The 17,908-nt window shown below is 36.7% G+C and overlaps 2 protein-coding genes across 23 annotated transcripts in view; one reads left to right on the forward strand and one right to left on the reverse strand.

Annotated features, from left to right (window-relative positions):
• CASK (calcium/calmodulin dependent serine protein kinase) overlaps positions 1-17,908 on the reverse strand; it is a 245,745-nt gene that overhangs the window by 109,128 nt on the left and 118,709 nt on the right. For all 22 annotated transcript variants that reach the window (XR_008236412.1, XM_052795149.1, XM_052795146.1 and 19 more), the window contains exons 4-5: positions 16,244-16,321; positions 14,872-14,944 (exon numbers count right to left, since the gene is read on the reverse strand). Coding sequence is in view for 21 of the 22 variants with exons in the window: in XM_052795149.1 (XP_052651109.1) it covers positions 14,872-14,944; positions 16,244-16,321 (151 nt within the window). In the remaining variant the exon portion in view is untranslated. The remainder of the gene's footprint in view (positions 1-14,871; positions 14,945-16,243; positions 16,322-17,908) is intronic.
• GPR82 (G protein-coupled receptor 82) lies at positions 4,337-7,127 on the forward strand. The gene is made up of 2 exons (XM_052795153.1): positions 4,337-4,715; positions 5,917-7,127. Exon 2 carries the CDS (start codon positions 5,950-5,952, stop codon positions 6,982-6,984), a length of 1,035 nt encoding a protein of 344 aa, XP_052651113.1. The 5' UTR covers positions 4,337-4,715; positions 5,917-5,949; the 3' UTR covers positions 6,985-7,127.

A 17,908-nucleotide genomic window follows, 5' to 3' on the forward strand; every position in this document is an offset into this window, starting at 1 on the left:
GGAACTGGAAAGTTCACATATGGACGCTTTAGTTTACTGCTCTCTCTGAAAGCACATACAGAATCAGGGTGGAGGGGGGGAGTTGTGTTGCACAGTACAATAAAGTATACAGAGAAAAAGAACCCATTGATAACGTTCCACCAGTCCAAAATATATTTTCAACGTATTCTCTGTAGCACTGGTAACGTTCTGACAGCCTTTTTCCCATCCCTTACACAAAATCCCAACTACTGTGGAATCCAAGGGAAGGGAGAAGGTGCTACAAAGCTGTCACCATTCACTGCTTGTAGAGTGAATTGGTAGGAAAAATCCTTGCACCGAAGTTGTTCACAGATATCAGGAGAGTGAGAATAACTGGGGGGAAGGGATGAAGCTGGAAAAAGCCTTAACATTCAAACTGCACAGTTAGAGTGGGAAGTGTAGAAATAAGAACATGAATGGCAAAGAAATGGCTAATTGTGTATCATAGTACTGCAAAGTGAGAAACAAAATGAGGAGGAAAAAAAGCTGGGGTTTACTCATAAGCCTATGTTTTAACAAGCTGAATGAATTATTTAAAATATACCACAAGAATACATTCTGGTACATGCTACCTTCAAAAGTTATCTTGCTTTTGCCTGAAAATGGTGAGTCTTGCTTCCTTTAAGTTTGCATACAAAGAGTGCTAGTACATCTTTGCACTTATTACAAAGCAAGGCCACCTTCTTCATAGAACTCTCAAACCACAGATACAAATGACTGTGCTTTGAAAAGAAAAATATACTTGCTACTCCTTCCACAAAAATTCTTACTAGGTAAAGATGTTAATGTAAGCACGGTCAACAACAAATTAAAAGTCTGATGAAAAGACAGGGTCATTTTTGTCAGGGGGTATAGAAATATTCTTTATCAGCAAGGAATTGATTTTGCAGCCAGAACTCCCCAGCTTGCAGCCAACAGAATCTACCTTTTAAGTCTCAGTTTTGCTTTTACTGCCACATTTTAGGTTTTTATTTTTGCTTTATTACTTTTGCATTTTCACAGAAGCTCAGGAAGAACCTGGAAAAGCCAGAAAGCTGTTATACACAAACATATTTAATTTGAAAAAACACAAATTATAGTATGGTGCAGAAACACAAAGAGAAACATTCCTATTTGAGTATGATGGCCAACACAGTTTTCATATTAAAAACTGATTTCTTAAGTTAAAAGTAAAAATCATCATGACCAATGCACAGCCAATGTTTTTTTTTAGAAGCAAACACAGTTAAAGACACCTCTGAGAGTTGCAGAAAGAATGTAATTGGGGAAAAAAATACCAAGTATTTAGCATTCAAGACCTGAAGTATAAAAATGTTGGAAGATTATTTTTGTTAGTATTGTTAACTTCAAGCTAAGTTTTCCTGCCTAAAAGACATTGTTTGGCTTGTGTTTTGTCTATGTAAAACAGTTACCCAGAGCCCATGAAACACTTAACTTTGTATATTTTATGACAACCAAAGAATTGAAGCTATGAGCGCAATATATCCCCATTTCTATATCCCTAAGGATGCTACAGAGTTATGCTGCATACACTTGTAATTCATCAAACAATGTAAGAACTTTCATTTTGGGCCTATTTTGCTGAACCACAAGGGCAGTTCTAAAACTGGTGAAAATAAATCATTAGTGAACAGCAAAGACAGACCCAGCGCAAACCTGCCAAATATTTTATCTTCACTGATTCGGCATAGTGCTTGACTCAGAGTAGATTTAAACATGAGCTTAGATGATTTTGCTTTGATAAGCGCTTCTTACAATATTAAATACATACACTGACTATAGCTAAAATCCTCATTATATCAAGTCAGGAGAAGAGCTGCACACATACCGGGTCACCCCTGCATGAAAAGCTGATGAGCAGGCAGAGCACCATGGTTCCTCTCTGCAACAACTCTCCTGATATAGATGTCCAACTGAAAACAGTTACCGTGTAGTGCATCTGTCTTAAGAGTTTATGCAGTCAAAAAACTTTTCAATTTTAATGTTTAAGGAAAAAAAATCCCCAATGAAACTAAGCACCAAAAGTCAAAGCTCTAGGCAAACTACTTGGTAAATGATTTTTTTTGGAAAGAAAATATGGATTGCACTTGTGTAGTAGCCAGTGCATCTTAGAGACTTATCTTGGTATTAAATGCCATACAGCAGATCAAATTCCAAATACATGAAATTAAATCTCAGTTTAAAGGCTGCTGCATATTTGGTGCATGCTGTACATCTATTCGGTGTGATTCATCCTCAGCACCCATTGTAGCCATACCCAGGGTCGCACACTTTTCTGTGCCCTAGCCTCAGCAGTCGCCTTCCACCCTTCAAGATGCAGAGACCGAGTGCATCTCTTGGGCCCTCCATGGCACAGAGCGAGCCAGGACTGCTACAGGAGCCAGAGGTAACTGAGCTGCTGCCTTCTTCCATCCTGCAAGGAGCAACTGCTGCAAACGCATTATATACTCTGTCGTACAGCAGGAACAGTCCAGTTCTCCATTTGGTTTGTGACAGGCACAAGGAGATAGGAGGTTGACCGGGCCGTCTTCTATCATCTCAAGCAGGTGGAGGGGAGAGGAAGTGGCCAGGCAGCCTGCAAGTGGATCACTCTGTCATATATGATTATATTACATAACACGCTAGGTATGGGTTATATATGGCTAACTGAAATACCTTTCACCACTGGGAATTTCCCTGGATTTGGGCCACAAAATAATTGTCTGCATACAATGGCAGAATGCAACATATGCTGCCTTCTGGCATATAAAATCGAGTTACATGTATAAATTAGAAAGTGATCATGGTTAAAGAGTATAGAAAATATAAATAATTGAGGTGAAGAATGCACATGAAGGTCATTATGAAGAACCTAAGAGCAAATTGCATAAAAGATGCACTTGTACCAGTATCATCAAATATATACCATGTCATCAAATATATTTTAGATAAAATGTGCCATTTGTAAGTTAGGTGAATGGAAATAGTCCACTAAAAGAATAATGTAGGTGCTTACTAGAGCTTAGAACCAACTGTAACTGTATTTCTGGGGTTGTTGTGTTTTTTGTTGTTTTTTTTATACTTATCCCATTCCTTTGTTACTCATCAGTTCCAAAATTAAGTCTGATAGACTGTCATTCACTATAATAATCTATTATCATACAATAATTCAGAAAAAAATGTAGTATTATCTCTTCCTACAGCAAGAGTTATGGTCATCAAATTATAAATAATACAGGCTACAGTTAATAACACACTGAGTAATAATAATTAAAAAAACCCCTACTAACTGGAATTGCTCACACCATTTTTAGCATGTCTCCTCTTAGCAAATTTTCAGGATGTGCATTCTTGTGTCTAAACCTGTATGGAACACCACAGTAACAAGAACTTCTAAGACTACTTAAGAGACTATTAAATATTTAATGAATACAAGACTCCTTTGTTAGAACAAATTTTAATATAACTATATATTCAAAAGTGGAAAAAATAAAAACAAGGTATAACTAAACCTAACAGGAACAAGAATTAAAGCACATGCAAACTAATTACAGTATTACAAACTAATTACTAACACTCCACAGCAAGTTTCCCCTCACTTAAACTTCATCTTAAATGAGATCAACTATGTAGTCTAAATAAGAGGTCAGCATACGTATCCATCATTTTAGTAAAAAAAATATAAAATTAATAATGAGACTGAACAATAAAATTGATAGTAGATCACTGAGGTGGATTCTCACAGTGTATGTTTAAAGATAAAACAAAACTAACAAAACAAGAACCTTACCAAAATTGCAGAAGTTTTTGTATGGTATCTCCTCTGTTCTCATAAAGGAACTTACTTATAACTGTTAAAAAGCCATATCTGACAACCACACATGTATCAGACAGAAGGAAATCCAAAGGTCTCAAGCTGCAGAGCTAAACAGAGTTTGACTGATCTGTGATCAAACCTTTCCTGTGGAGGAAGGAAACTGTCCTGTGCACACTTCTGGATGATTTGTATAAAATACAGTATTTCTTGGACACAGAGTCAGTTTTCCCCAACTGATGCCTAGAACGTATCAGCTGTAAATTGCTTCCACACAATCCATCACCTGAATAGACACATGAGGTGTTCATTTGGTCACTCATATGAGGACAGACATGGATACAGTATTATTGCATGTGGGCTTCAGGAATAGACAGTCAGCTTTGTGATACCTCTTGAGCTGAAGAACAGTTAAATGTCATTGAAAATACAAGTTTTCATGCATAAAACAGCAACTTCTTTTTTTTTTTTCACTCTAGAAAGTGGGCAGTCCTAAAGAGAATGACAGTAACAATCCCTCCACCCCCAAAAAGAGGAAAGCACTAGACAAAGGGTTGTAAGGTGTTTCTATGCCATACCTACATGACCAAAGGACTGTTACTATTGCTTTTCGACACTATCTCATTCTTTTTATTTCTCTAATGGAGCTGCACCCTGACCTGATTTCAACGGTTTTTTTGCACAGAGAACATCATCTTGTCTGAACTTTAAATGTCTAGCTGCATTTTGACACTGTAAAAGAAAAGTGTACATTCTGAAAACCTACTTATGTCAGAGAGATATTCTTAACTGTACTTTCCAGATTCAAGTATCATCCGTTTCATTGCAGCATTGGAGATAAAAAGGACATCAGACAGAAAAATTTCCTCTCTGCAAAGGAAGGTGCCTGCAGCTTGCATAGGTAAGCTTAAAACTACTACTTCTTTGTTTCAACTGACAAAATTTGGGCATTGACACAAAAATGATCATTAAGACTTCTAAATGTCTGAATTCAACAATTACTTTGTGAATGTAACTCATTATCGTAAAAGAATTTAATACATTTTGGTTCAACAATCCATATGGGACTTAGTGTACACTAAAATGCAACAGCTATAAAAGTTAGTTTAATTTGCAAGTTGTCAAACATGGCCTACAGCATAATTTTTAAATATGACTTTTACAACTTTTTGCTATGTAATCAACTTGGTATCTGGCCTTTTTATCATAGCTACACAGAATCCTCTTTGGTATCTGAGTTCATTTACTTACAGCTGTTTAAAAAAAATTATTATCAGTCTGTAAGCTTGAAATCTGTTGATTTTTTCCATATGATTTTATATGGAACAAAAGCTAACTAGGATACACTTCACTAAAACAGTATCTGTATAACAATAAAATCTCTCTTCACTACAGGTTAGTAAGCTGAAATGCCAGTTTTTATATGCAGTCATTGTATAGAGCTTTGATTTCTTATTTTCAGCCTGGAAATTGAGAAAAGATTGAAAACTAAACTTGGAAAAAATATATATATTGCAGTTTTCAACAACCATTTTCTATGTTGAAAAATACAGACTGAATTGCTTATGCAAAAGGTACATCTAAGACTAGAGCTTTGAATAAAGTAACATTAGATACAGGTATCAGCACAAAATAAATGCACCTATTCCTGCATCATGCACAGTCTAATTTATACTTAAATGGAGGTACAGGATACTCCTCTGCATTTCTGCAATTAAAGTAGTACTTTGCACTTATTTTGCTTATTTAACTGAATATAGTCTAGAACTGGTTTCCAAAGTAGGTTACAGACGTTCCAGAAGATTGAGAAATAAACCAAGACCACACAGTTATTGTCAGACCCTAGCTCAAACCTTCTGTTTCCTAGTTTATTTTATTAGATTCTATGCATGTAAATTCTTTGGGGTTTAACAAACTCTCAGTGGAAGAGAACACCCAAATGGTAACATCATGCAAACTCAAGATGATAACCGCAGAGGACAAACAGCAGTTAGTAACACTGAAAAGTAGGGGAGAAAAAGGAACAGTTAAAATAAGAGCAAAGAATAAAAGAGATGTTAGAGGCACATTACAGAAGAATAATTCTTTTCATTGTGTTTCAGCTCTGACCATTCATTCAAGAAATACCGGCATAAATGAGAAATTCAACATGTCTTCTTCAGCCATCGTTAGCTACTACTGTAGCTCTACCAGTCATCTACTCTTTCTTATTTCCTGCTGGAAGTTTTGGAAATATTCTTGCTGCCTGGATATTTTCGAGACAAGCACCCACAAAAAGAACACAATACATTTACCTGGCAAACCTTGTCACTGCAAATTTACTTGTATGTAGCACAATGCCTTTTCTGGCTGTCTATTTTGCAAGAGGGTACCAGTGGACTTACGACTCTCTAGCATGCAGAATAGCAAATCACATTGGGACTCTCATTATGCATGTCAGTATGTATGTTACGATTATAATTTTATGTTCAACTGCTCTAAGTCAGTATGCAACACTGAAGAAAAATAGTGACACACAATACTCTCAAGTGGTTAATGAAAACTTTTACAGATGTGTACTTGAAAAATTTCGTCAGCCAAAATTTGCTAAATATATGTGCATCATTATATGGCTTACTGTGCTCTGCATAACGGTAATAGCTATAACATATAATGTCCAGGGAGGGGCTATGGAAGAATTTCAGAGATGCTACAACATCAGGGTAGAAGCTGGGGAATTTACCACAAGGATTGCAGCTTCTCTTGCCACTGCATGTTTTTTTTTATCTTTTATAATAGTTTTGTCATCATACTATTCTCTTACCAGACATCTGAGTAAAATACAAAAAAATACCTGTATTGGAGAAAAACATCTAATTTACAATACAGTGAAAAGAAACATTCTTGTCATCCAGATGATATTAACTGTCTGCTTTCTTCCGTATCATATTTTTAGGCCAATTTTTTATATACTGCTTACAAATAATGACTGCCCAAGGCTAAACTGTATAGTGGAAATTAAAAATTTCCTTACTTGTCTTGCTGCTGCTAAGAGTAGTTTAGATCCAGTTATAACCCTTCTGCTAGATAAAAAATTTAAGAAATGTCTGTATGGCCTGTTTACAAAATCCACACCCGAACACCAAAAACGTAAAGCTGATATTTTCACTGAAGAGACTCCCGAAATGTGAAGGAATATGAAAAGATTTTAGTAGAATATAAGTAACAATAAACTCATTTAAACTACCTATAACCAGACTTTGATATGACATGGTGAATATTTAAGTAAAATGATAACATATTACTTGTAACTTTTTTTTCAAATTATCTTGCTTGCTACATCAACATTAGCCATAATAAATCTGATGTGCATATCCAAATGAATCCAAGTGAACTGTGTAATACCCCTTCATCCATGCAATGCAAAAGACATTTTATGTTTGACCTATGGACAGTGTTTTCTACCTAAATAATCAAGGAAGAAGGCAGAAACTAGGCTGAAGTTGAGGACCCAGTTTTCTTTTATCATCAATAAAAGAATCCCAGGTTTTGGACACGGGTTTCCTTTATACAGAAGGCTGAACAAAGCACAAACGTTTTCTCTGCAATGGCTGAACCACATATCAAAGGCTTAAGGAAGCAGGCACAGAGAGCTACAAAACACATTCAAGATTAATATGTGGGTTTTGTTCAGGACTATTTGGGTAGAAAGTTGATTCCTTTTTTTTTTTTAAAATGGGGAATGCATCATGAGATGCTAAAACTCTTTAGTGCATAAAGAAAAGTTCTTGATGACATCTTATTCTAAAGTTACTGAAAAATGCCATTATTTCCTTTAACTCCGTCCATCACATTAGGGTTTTACTATAAGAACTGGTTTTTTAGGAGTAAAAAACTGTGTTAAGAAATTATGTACTTTTTTTATTCTAGCCTTCACAGAAAAAGCTTTACTACAGCTTTGTACTAAAATAGCAGAAATCTCAGATTTAACATTTAGTTTATCACCCTGCTCTGACATTTCCTATCATGGCCACAGTGTTACTGAAATTACATCTGTAACATGGTGACTCTGAAGAGAAAGTTTTGATGGTGACAGATAACCTGCAGGGGTGAAGTAGCCACAGATGAAGAGAAATTAGAAAATCTATGCTTTTATTTAGTGTTTGAGAAGAACGGGTTTTATACATGCTCTGTAGCTTTGTCAGGAGTCTTTTTTCTTGCAGTCTTATCCAGGACAGTCCCATTCAACAGCTGAGGCAGTGGCTTCCTTATTGATACGCAGCCTTGGTGTACTCAGGATACCATACTCACCCCAAAGTGCTACAAACTTATTCCACTTCAAAGGTGCATTAACACATGCTGCTCCAGAAGCCACCTCCTTCACACCAATGTTTAAATCCAGACCATTTATAGAAGAGTGCATAAAGCACAAAAGATCTACAAAATTGCAACATATCTGAATATACAATAATATTCGGGGGGGGGGGGAGGATGAAATGCATACATGCAGTTATTTCTAAACTCTGGTACTACTTATGATTAAAAGAACCCCCAACAAAACAAAACAAATCACTGGAATTTCCATACTCCTAGCCTAATCTTGTGAGGTATATTCTATGGTTTAATTAGGAAGGCATAAATGCTTATTATTTACTGGTATACAAAATATATTCAATGATAAACATTTAATGATCATTAACACTACGAGAGCAATGCAAACCAGGAGATTTTGTGGTTGGTGTGGTTTTTTGTTTTTTTTTTTTTTTTTTTTTTTTTAACTGTAGAAGTTAGAATATCACGATGACTTAAAGATTTCAATCAGAACCATTTCTGTAGAAGACACTTAAGATTACATAATGTTTTTTTACCTTTGCACAATCTTCTCTGCAACTGAGATCAAGAGGAGTTTACTGAGTGTAAAAAGTGCTATAAAATACTAGGTATTCTGAGAAATCCTATCGCTCATCCAAAACTTCACAATAAAATGTAGTAAGCAATTCTGTCTTCCCAACAATACTACTGAGTTCCATGACAGGTACACTAAACCGACCCAAGTGCCAGTAGACACAAAATACTAGGTCTTCTCTTGGAAGGACCCCAAGACTTCATATCATCTGACAGCTGCTTCGTGTTCTGCAGAAGTTGAATAAAGGTGCAAGCGAAAAAGACAGAAAATCATAGGAATATAGTATTTTATTTAATACAGTGTTACCCGTGATAATAAAATGTAGTGATTGCTTCTTTCACAGGATTCCCATGTGATGTTTAGCTACGACTTATGGAAAAACCTGAAGTTGGCAGCTTCAGGGTCTAATTCTACAAAGCGCTGTAGGAAAGTTGCTCTGCGAACACAGTCCTTGAACATGGGAAGCCGGTTTGTGCAGGTGGGTTTTTGACTGTGCAACACAACCAATGGCCAAATACCTACAGCAGGACTGAATCGAGCAGTCTAAGTCCTCCAGACGGCACAGTGCTGCTTAGATGACTGGTTTTAGATCAGTAGCTGTAAGTCTGGGTGAGCACAGCTGTTTACAACCAATATGTTCTTAAAACTTGCACAGGCCCAAACTGAGAACCCACGACTTCTGTCCCTCCTTAAACACATTTTCTAGGGAGTGTATTTGCAGTTGTTAGGATATCTCAGCAGAGCGCCTGCCTGTGAATGTTCTTCTTAATATAGAGTTCTTGATGGTAGCATAGGTTTAAGTCATTCTTTCTCCACTTTTCTAGTCACTTGTTCCCCAGTGCTGCATTTATCAAAAAGGCAAGAAAACGGATGAAACTTTGGGAACTACTAATCAAATATAACTTTGTGATAGACTCTTAGCAAGATGCCTTTCCACCTTTTCTACATAGTACCAAAAAAATGATGTATACTTTACTTTTTTCCTATGTAGTCTGTTCAAGATGATGTCTCCTTTAAATTTTTGAATTGCATCAAAATTTTTCTTGTTTAAATAGTGGAAAAGCTTTCATACAGTACAAGTAATTTTAAAAACTACAAACTGAGTAATACATTGGTCTAGCATTTGACAGAATAGTTCATGGAGGAAAAATCCCCCAAAACAGAAAAGCATGAGGGAAGGACAGAGAAATACTTCAGCAAAATGCAGCTCATGTGCTAAACTTCTTGCACTGCTTAGACATCCTGGTGCCAAATCGGAAGTTAGCAAGTGACTCGTGAATTGTATAATAGGAAATAAAATAATTCACTTCCATAGCAGGGAACACAAAATCCTAAGACAAATATGCACAGTATATGGTTTGCAAAGCAGTTTAAAAGACTGCAAGTGTCTGGCTGTTTTCTGGTTAATCTGTTCAAATGTGCTACATGGGTGGCCAGCTCATCAATCAGAAGATACATGTTTTCTGACTGGCTGGGCAAATGACTGGAATATATAAACTTCCTGATCAGAAAGCATGTAGATGTTGAGCTCTAAGTAGGCTAAGCAGCATAAATATACTTCTCAGCAAAACTGCTTCTGAACACCCAGCAGCCAGCTAACAGTACACTAAGAAAAGGGCAGGACAAAACGAGAATGGGGACTCTGAGATAGGAAGCAGTTGCTACTGGATCTCAAGGATCTAATAACTTCTAGAAAACACAGACAAAGCACCAGTTATTACTGGCTGTCCCCAGAAAGCATAAAACAAGTTCCATGCCAAAGTGAAAAGAATAGAAGGAAAGTAACATGCAGCAGATTTCTTGTTTTGGATATTCAAAGATTGGAAAGAGAAGATGGTCTTAAAGAACAGCTTCTATTCCGGTTATTTTTTATATATTTGAATATACACTATTTACATAAACACACACACACATATGTACAAGCCTTACTCATTTTCTAGATACACCTAAAAGCAGAAGTATAAGACTCTTGAACTCTACTGGCAAAATCTGAAGCGCCTAACTACAAGTAGTTCAGGCAGTGAAAGACAGAAGTGGTAACTGTGTGCGCTCTCAGAATGCATATGGTTAATTAAGTTCTGTATAGAGCATAAATCAACATGCAAATCTGTCCACAGATCAAGTCTCAAGTCACCTGGACCAACTGAGATTTGTATGAGACTCACAACACAGCGCATTAATGCTTAGTTCTACTCTCTGGAAAAAGTGGTTTTACCTCCAGCCACAGAAATATTGAAATGAATCTTAACAGCAGAGATGGCAGAATCTGTGTATTTTTGCTTTAGCAGTTTTATCTATTCAGATGATCACATGTTGGAAACAAGTGTTCATGCCCACTGAGATAAATGAAAATTTTGGATGTCTACATTTAGCCAGCAAGCTTGCTCTGACTTCAGTTGCACACCAATCATTCTACTGATCACAGAAACGCATACAAACACTTAAACTATATGGAAATCATAGAACAAAGTCGGAGTATTTGGAGTGGACTAAGGATAAAGCCCCTGCAACTAATGCTCTTGATGTGATTAAATTAGTCTTGTATCAGTTACATTAAAAGGTATTTTTATAACAAGATTTCTGCAACTATATAAAATGCTACATAAGCATCACAATATAGGCTAACTGAAGATTGTAAAACCTCTTGATGTTTTACTGATAAAAAAAACATTCCGTTGAAGTTATTGCGAAAATGAACAGGTGAAAAAATCTGCAATAAACACTGAAGAAATGCACTTTTTATAGAACACTGTCCTGCTTTATAACTTACACAATGCTTAAACAGTCTATTTCTTGAGCTGAATACCATTCTACTTTCAGTAACTAGCACAAAAGTCTTCTACCAAGATCAATGTTAGTCTATCCTCTTACTAAACGCTAACTCAGTGAAACTGTCAAGGCAAGATAAAGCAACTTTTCCCACATGCTGAGAATGTAATGACTCAAAAGAGTGAATGCTGACCAAATGTGACTGTGCTAAATGCACAGTGCTGCTTTAGGTACTCTACACCACATTAACTGCCATAGGGATTGGAAATACTCAAGTTCACCTATTTATAACAAACCCACCAATTTCAGCTTTTAAAATCATAGTTATTAAAATAATTCTATAGCACAGAACTTAAGGAAGTTCAATGATCAGTGGTATCCTTCACAGTTAAGATTAGGCAGGGGCATACTATTAATTTGCCTCCTGCTTGAAGAAAGTTTACAGCTATAGAGCACATTTTTGTTACTTGTTTTTAGTTCCATTAAATCTCCAGGTATGCATTATTGCCTGTAATAAATGTGGTGTTGTATACAAGGGAACTATCTTCAGTTGTATTTATGTTAAGAGAAAAACCACTTTAATGCAGAGTTAACCCAATTTGTTAACTTTCTTATTCCTGAAGGTGAAGTAAGAGAAAACACTATTTTGCAGGACAGAATACAGTGAAGTGGAGATTTGGAAGAAAGAGATAAGCCATTTTTCTCCTAGTTCTTTGTCCTGTTTTAAAGGTCCTCTCCCACTCATCACTTTTTAATGACTATATTAACAAAATACTTTCATTATTGTCTAATACTGACAGCTCAAGAGAAAGTGGCTGACTTCAGTGACAAATGGTACTCAAACTCTAGCAAGGGTTTTATGGAAAAAGCATCTCATTTCAGACCCACATTACTCCCATTTCCCCTTTTTTGATCTCTTACATAAAGATCATTCTGTATACGTATTCCTGTGTAATAACAGTCTATATTGGAAAAGACCCCATTTCAATGTTGCTACTTTTGGTAGCCATCTTTTGGGTATTTCTGACACAGCAAGGTTCTGAAAGAATAAAAGGAATGGCTGAGTCCTATATCACTAGGTTGGCAGAATAGGAATAAATGTTGCGGTAAGGGAAAAAGTTCTTGACATTCACATTTCTAATGCACAGCTGTCTTGAGTTTTTCACCTTCCTGTGTTAGCATTTTCTACTTTCCTTATTGTATGATCCAACTTCCAAGCAGTGAATGAATGCAGGATCACATTAACTGCAGGTGAAGCAAAGGTGCAATTGTCACTGATTATAAAGCTTTTAAGCAACGTTGAAAGGGGTCAAATTATATACAGAGGCTCAAGAAATGTCTGGTCTCACAGAGCAGTGAAGGAAATTAAGACAACCACAGGCCATCTCGTAAAAGCTTTCATGTTTTGATTCTGTCATCGGAGGTGAATCTGGGGCATATTGGAGTTTATCATAGGCTGCATCATAGTGCTCCAGAAGCTTTGGTAGATCTTGTCACTTACAGAAGTCAGGTGAAGTTTTTGGCACCAGACTACAGCAAACTGAAGTATTCCCATCTAACTCTTCCTAATTGGTCAAGAGCTAAGGGAGCACAAAAGTGGCTAAAAGACATCTAATTCTTACAGGGACTATAAGGTGCAAATTTTCCTGTGCATCAGATAATGATCAAACATTTTGCAGTTCACAATAACATTCACAGAAAGCTTAAGAAGGAAAAAATGTAGTATGACCATATCAACCCTACAGATTTTTATTAATTCACTTTCATCTATTCAGACAATTTGGAAATTGGTCATTTAGTCTACTTCCTTTCAAAACAATGTCTACAGTGACATCTAGAGCTGGGATATTGCAGTTAGCTTAGTATGTTACACACCCAAACCCTACAGGCGTATTTCTGCACTGCTTTTGCCAAAATGAAACACTATCTGTTGGTTTACACTACTTTAGACTGATACGTTAAAAATTCTTGCTCACTTATGTAATTGAACAGGTTTATTTCTAAGGATGGTATTTAATAAAACCAGTGATTTTAAAGTTTTCAGAGTCTGAATAAGCTACAGAATAAACTCCCATTTTACACTCAGTAAAATGGGCCTCCCTCAGAGGCCCTTGAAACTGAAATTTGTTGTTGTTCAGTAACATAGTCCAACAAAACCAGGTGCAGCTTTCAGGAAGACACAGCAACATAAAGATGATATTAATTCTGAAATTCTCCTGTGGTACCAAAAATGAACAATTAAAAGAATCTGGAACCTTCAAGACAGAACAAGATGAGACATTCTACCAGCAATTAAGAGGCTGTATTTAGAATTTGCTGTAAGAAATGACTTTTAAAATACCAAACTTAGAAAAAAAAGAAAAAAAAGCAATCCTATTACATGGAATAATTTTCTTGATTTTAGAAGGAAAGGAAGAAGATTGAGAAAGGTCTGCAATGCCTGCGTACACAAGACCAAATGACTCTTTAAATGAAAATCATCAGTTCAGTGTCCATACTCTCTTCCCTCACAGATCACCTGTAGGAGTTTGAAGCAAAGCTTACCCTCTCTCAATCTTCTCTAGTCACTAAAACCAGAGATTCACTTCTCAAACTGCACTATCAGAGCTTGTCAGAATTTTCATTAATTCCTATAATGCTTAACTCACTTTGGATAAAAGCAAACTCTTAGAGAAGACAAGTGGGAATAACTATCTTAGACTATGACATTAACAACGAATATGTATATTCAAACTGAAGAGAGTCAAACCCACTTAGGTTAAAACTCCCAATTACTTACATGACAGTATTTTGGGATAAACTAGTTCCATAAATATACATAGAAATAGTACAAAACTTACCAGATCAAAAAAAAGTATGTACATACACTGTTGTTAAACACTGTATTTCTTCTCCCAAACTTGTCTGTATTAGAGAAGTTTTCATAATAAATGTATAAGACTGCTTGCAAGAAGTAGGTAATACTACCAATACTGTGGCATTTAAGCATGCACATCTCTGAAGTCTTAGTCTGGATGAAGACTGTCATTATGCTGTCAAAATGATGCCATTAATCTACCAATTCCAGTTTAATTTATGCAATTAGTTTATGTACACGCTTGCCCAACAAGAAAAAAAAGCAAGCAGATTTCATATGAATATTCAAAAACTAGAAATTAAACTGACTTTGAAAGTAATTTGCAATCAAATGCATATGTAATCCGTGAATAAAGACCTCCTAAATGTTCTATATTGATGGAATTAGAGATTGGGTTTAATCTTACCTGACACAGTAAGACTAAACACACACTCAGCAAATATAGCTTCCTTTTCTACAGCTTCCCCCTTCCTTTAAATTACAGAAATCAAAAATCTGTAGTTTGTATTATTGTGGTGAAGAAAAGAAAAAATTAAAACCCCTTACCTTCACATCCCTGTGAATTATATTATTATCATGACAGTAACGTAGAGCTTCCAATATCTGTCTCATGTAATGACTGAAAAAACAAAGACATCATACATGACAAACCTGCAGGGAAAATAACTATACATATATAACAAACCAAGTTTTAAGAGTCTAACTATGTAAAACTAAATGAACCAACTTAACCTTAAGTATGCAGAGATCAGTAGAATAGAGTTTGTGTTTATAATAATGAATAATAAAATGTAAAGTTTGAGGATTATTCTGATTGAAGTCAAGGAAAATTAGAAAAGAAAAATCTGCATTTTCCATTTTGTAAAGGTTTCAAATGTTCAATAATTATGCTTCATATGACAAGGAAGTCAGGACCCTTCAGGTCTTCTATAACAAAACACAGAAAGGGAAAAAGTGAGTATCAGTGCTGATTTAACTAGAAAGGGACAGAACCAAGATCTTGGCTTGCTTGATGCAGATTGAAGACTAACTTCTTTCTCCCCTGTGTCCAAAGGATCCCCTGACAGATTACTGACCATAGAAAGCCAGGAAAGCCAACAGCATCCTGTGCTGCATCAGGCAGAGCATTACTATTGGGCTAAGGGAGGCAATCCTTGTCCTCTGGAGGTTCCAGCTGGTTATAAGGAATGTTTTTCCCTAGGAACATAATTATGCACTGGATCAAGTTGACCAGGGAGGCTGTGGAATCTCCATCCTTGGAGATTTTGTAGACCCCCCTGGACAAAGCCTTGAGCAACATAATCCAAATGAAATGTTGACCCTGCCTTTAGCAGAAGGTTGAAATAGAGACCTCCTGATGTCTCTTCCAACCTGGCTTCTATGATGCTAAAAACCCTACAGTGTCAAGAAAAGCAAACAAAGAATCTCATGGGCTTTGAGCTCAATTATCATGCCACTGGGACAATGGGGTTTGTTGTCCTTCTGCAATTATATAGATTCTTTGTCTTTAGTTTACCTCGTAAGTGAAAAGTTGAAGTGACCATAAATAAAGTGATATATAAAAAAAAAAGGGGGGGGGGGGAGAGATGACTCCATCTAGCAAGACCAATAAAACTCAGACCTGTCAGGCAAGTCACCTAATGCCATTGTATGAGAGATCCATAAAAGGCAAAGACAGAAAATTAAGTATTGGATGTGAAATACTATTTTATTCAATAGTCCTATCCAAATATACAACTAGTAAATGACAAAATGCTCCAAAATTCTACTTTGATTATGCTAATTATTGTAATAAACATTCAGACTGTGGAAACAGGATTATTTATAGTATTCCAACTTCTAGCTACCAGATTGTACAACAGTATATTCCATTATTTTCCATTTATCCTGTGGGATTAATTAAAATTATAATACATACCTGGCTACAGCCTCGCTGTACACGAATCCAGCATCTGCTCTCTTCACGATTTCAAAACACAGATCTGCTCCATCCATACTGCAGGTAAAAAGAGGGAAAAATGCTTAAGACAGATAACTACAATCAATTACATAAAAATGCTTCAAAAAATCTATTTACTCCACTTATATAAATCTTACATAAAATACTCTGGATACAATGCATTACTAACTAAAACAGCATTTAATAGGTAATCTAATAGAATATGGCTTGCCACAGGTTAACTGTTTTATGCCCTTCAGATCATATAACAGTTCTCTCAAAACATTAGCAAAACCAAACATTTCTTCTACTGCTTAAACCGCTCATTGAACAAGGTGCGCAAGACAGCAGAAAGTCAATGCCCTGTACAAGAAGGCTCTGCAAGTTAACAACTAATGCATGACATTACATTAAGTCTGTTCTTAAAAGCATTACAAGTGCAACGCTATCATAAAGACTGTAGTTATACAAAAATCTTACTCAAATTGAATTTTAAATGAAAACTTTAAAAAATACTATAGAAATGTAGTATAGTTTTTCCACTTAGCATTCTCATAAGGATAATTAAGAAGCCGAAAAGATATTTTAAACCTCACAGCCTCACTGAAGGCACCTGAAAACAGTGACAGCACACATACTATATCACTAGCTCTGATACTTGATAATTTTGTTCCTTTTCTCCCTAATTGTCTGTAGTCTTTCTGATAATCTAACTTCCCACAATGAGTAGTATAACACTTTTAGATGCACGTATATTGATAGTCCTTAGGCTAAAATTAGAGTACCATTTCTCTAAAACCAAAGCAGCTTGGTGTGGCGTAACCGCCCTCCCTTTCTTTCTCCTGTAAGTAACCTAAGGCAGATTTATATCTAAAAATGTTCACTGCTTGACGGGGCAAGGAGAGAGTAACAAGACTTAACAGGAACAATAAAAATCACATTATAATTCATGCATAACAAGGCACTTGCCAAAATATCAATTGTAACATGTCATTTTCAGCCTTTACACATTTCTTTTTCCTCTCCACCAAAGACTCAAGGGGGAAAAAAAAAAGCAGAATTTGCAAGGTATCTAGAAAGCCAATGTTATCAGGGCCATTTTGGTAAGCTATCCAGAATGTCAGCATGCAATTACTTTTGCTTTGTAACGCACCTGTGTATTGGGTTTGTGTGGCAAGGTTTTGGTATTGGGGGGCTGCAGGGGTGGCTGCTGTGAGAAGCTGCTAGATGCTTCCCCCGTGTCCGACAGAGCCAATGCCAGCCGGCTCTAAGACGTACCCGCCGCTGGCCAAGGCCGAGCCCATCAGCGACAGTGGTAGCACCTCTGGGTTAACAGATTTAAGAAGGGAAAAAAAGTTGCTGGGGCACAGGAAACTGCAGCCAGAGAGAGGAGTGAGAATTTGTGAGAGAAACAGCCCTGCAGACCCCCAGGTCACTGAAGAAGGAGGGGGAGGAGGTGCTCCAGGCGCCGGAGCAGAGATTCCCCTGCAGCCCGTGGGGAAGACCATGGTGAGGCAGGCTGTCCCCCTGCAGCCCAGGGAGGTCCACGGGGGAGCAGATCTCCACCTGCAGCCCGGGGAGGACCCCACGCCGGAGCAGGGGGATGCCCGAAGGAGGCTGTGACCCCGTGGGAAGCCCGCGCTG

The sequence above is a fragment of the Harpia harpyja genome, chromosome 8, assembly GCF_026419915.1.
Source record: "Harpia harpyja isolate bHarHar1 chromosome 8, bHarHar1 primary haplotype, whole genome shotgun sequence".
In the NCBI taxonomy this organism is placed as follows: domain Eukaryota; kingdom Metazoa; phylum Chordata; class Aves; order Accipitriformes; family Accipitridae; genus Harpia; species Harpia harpyja.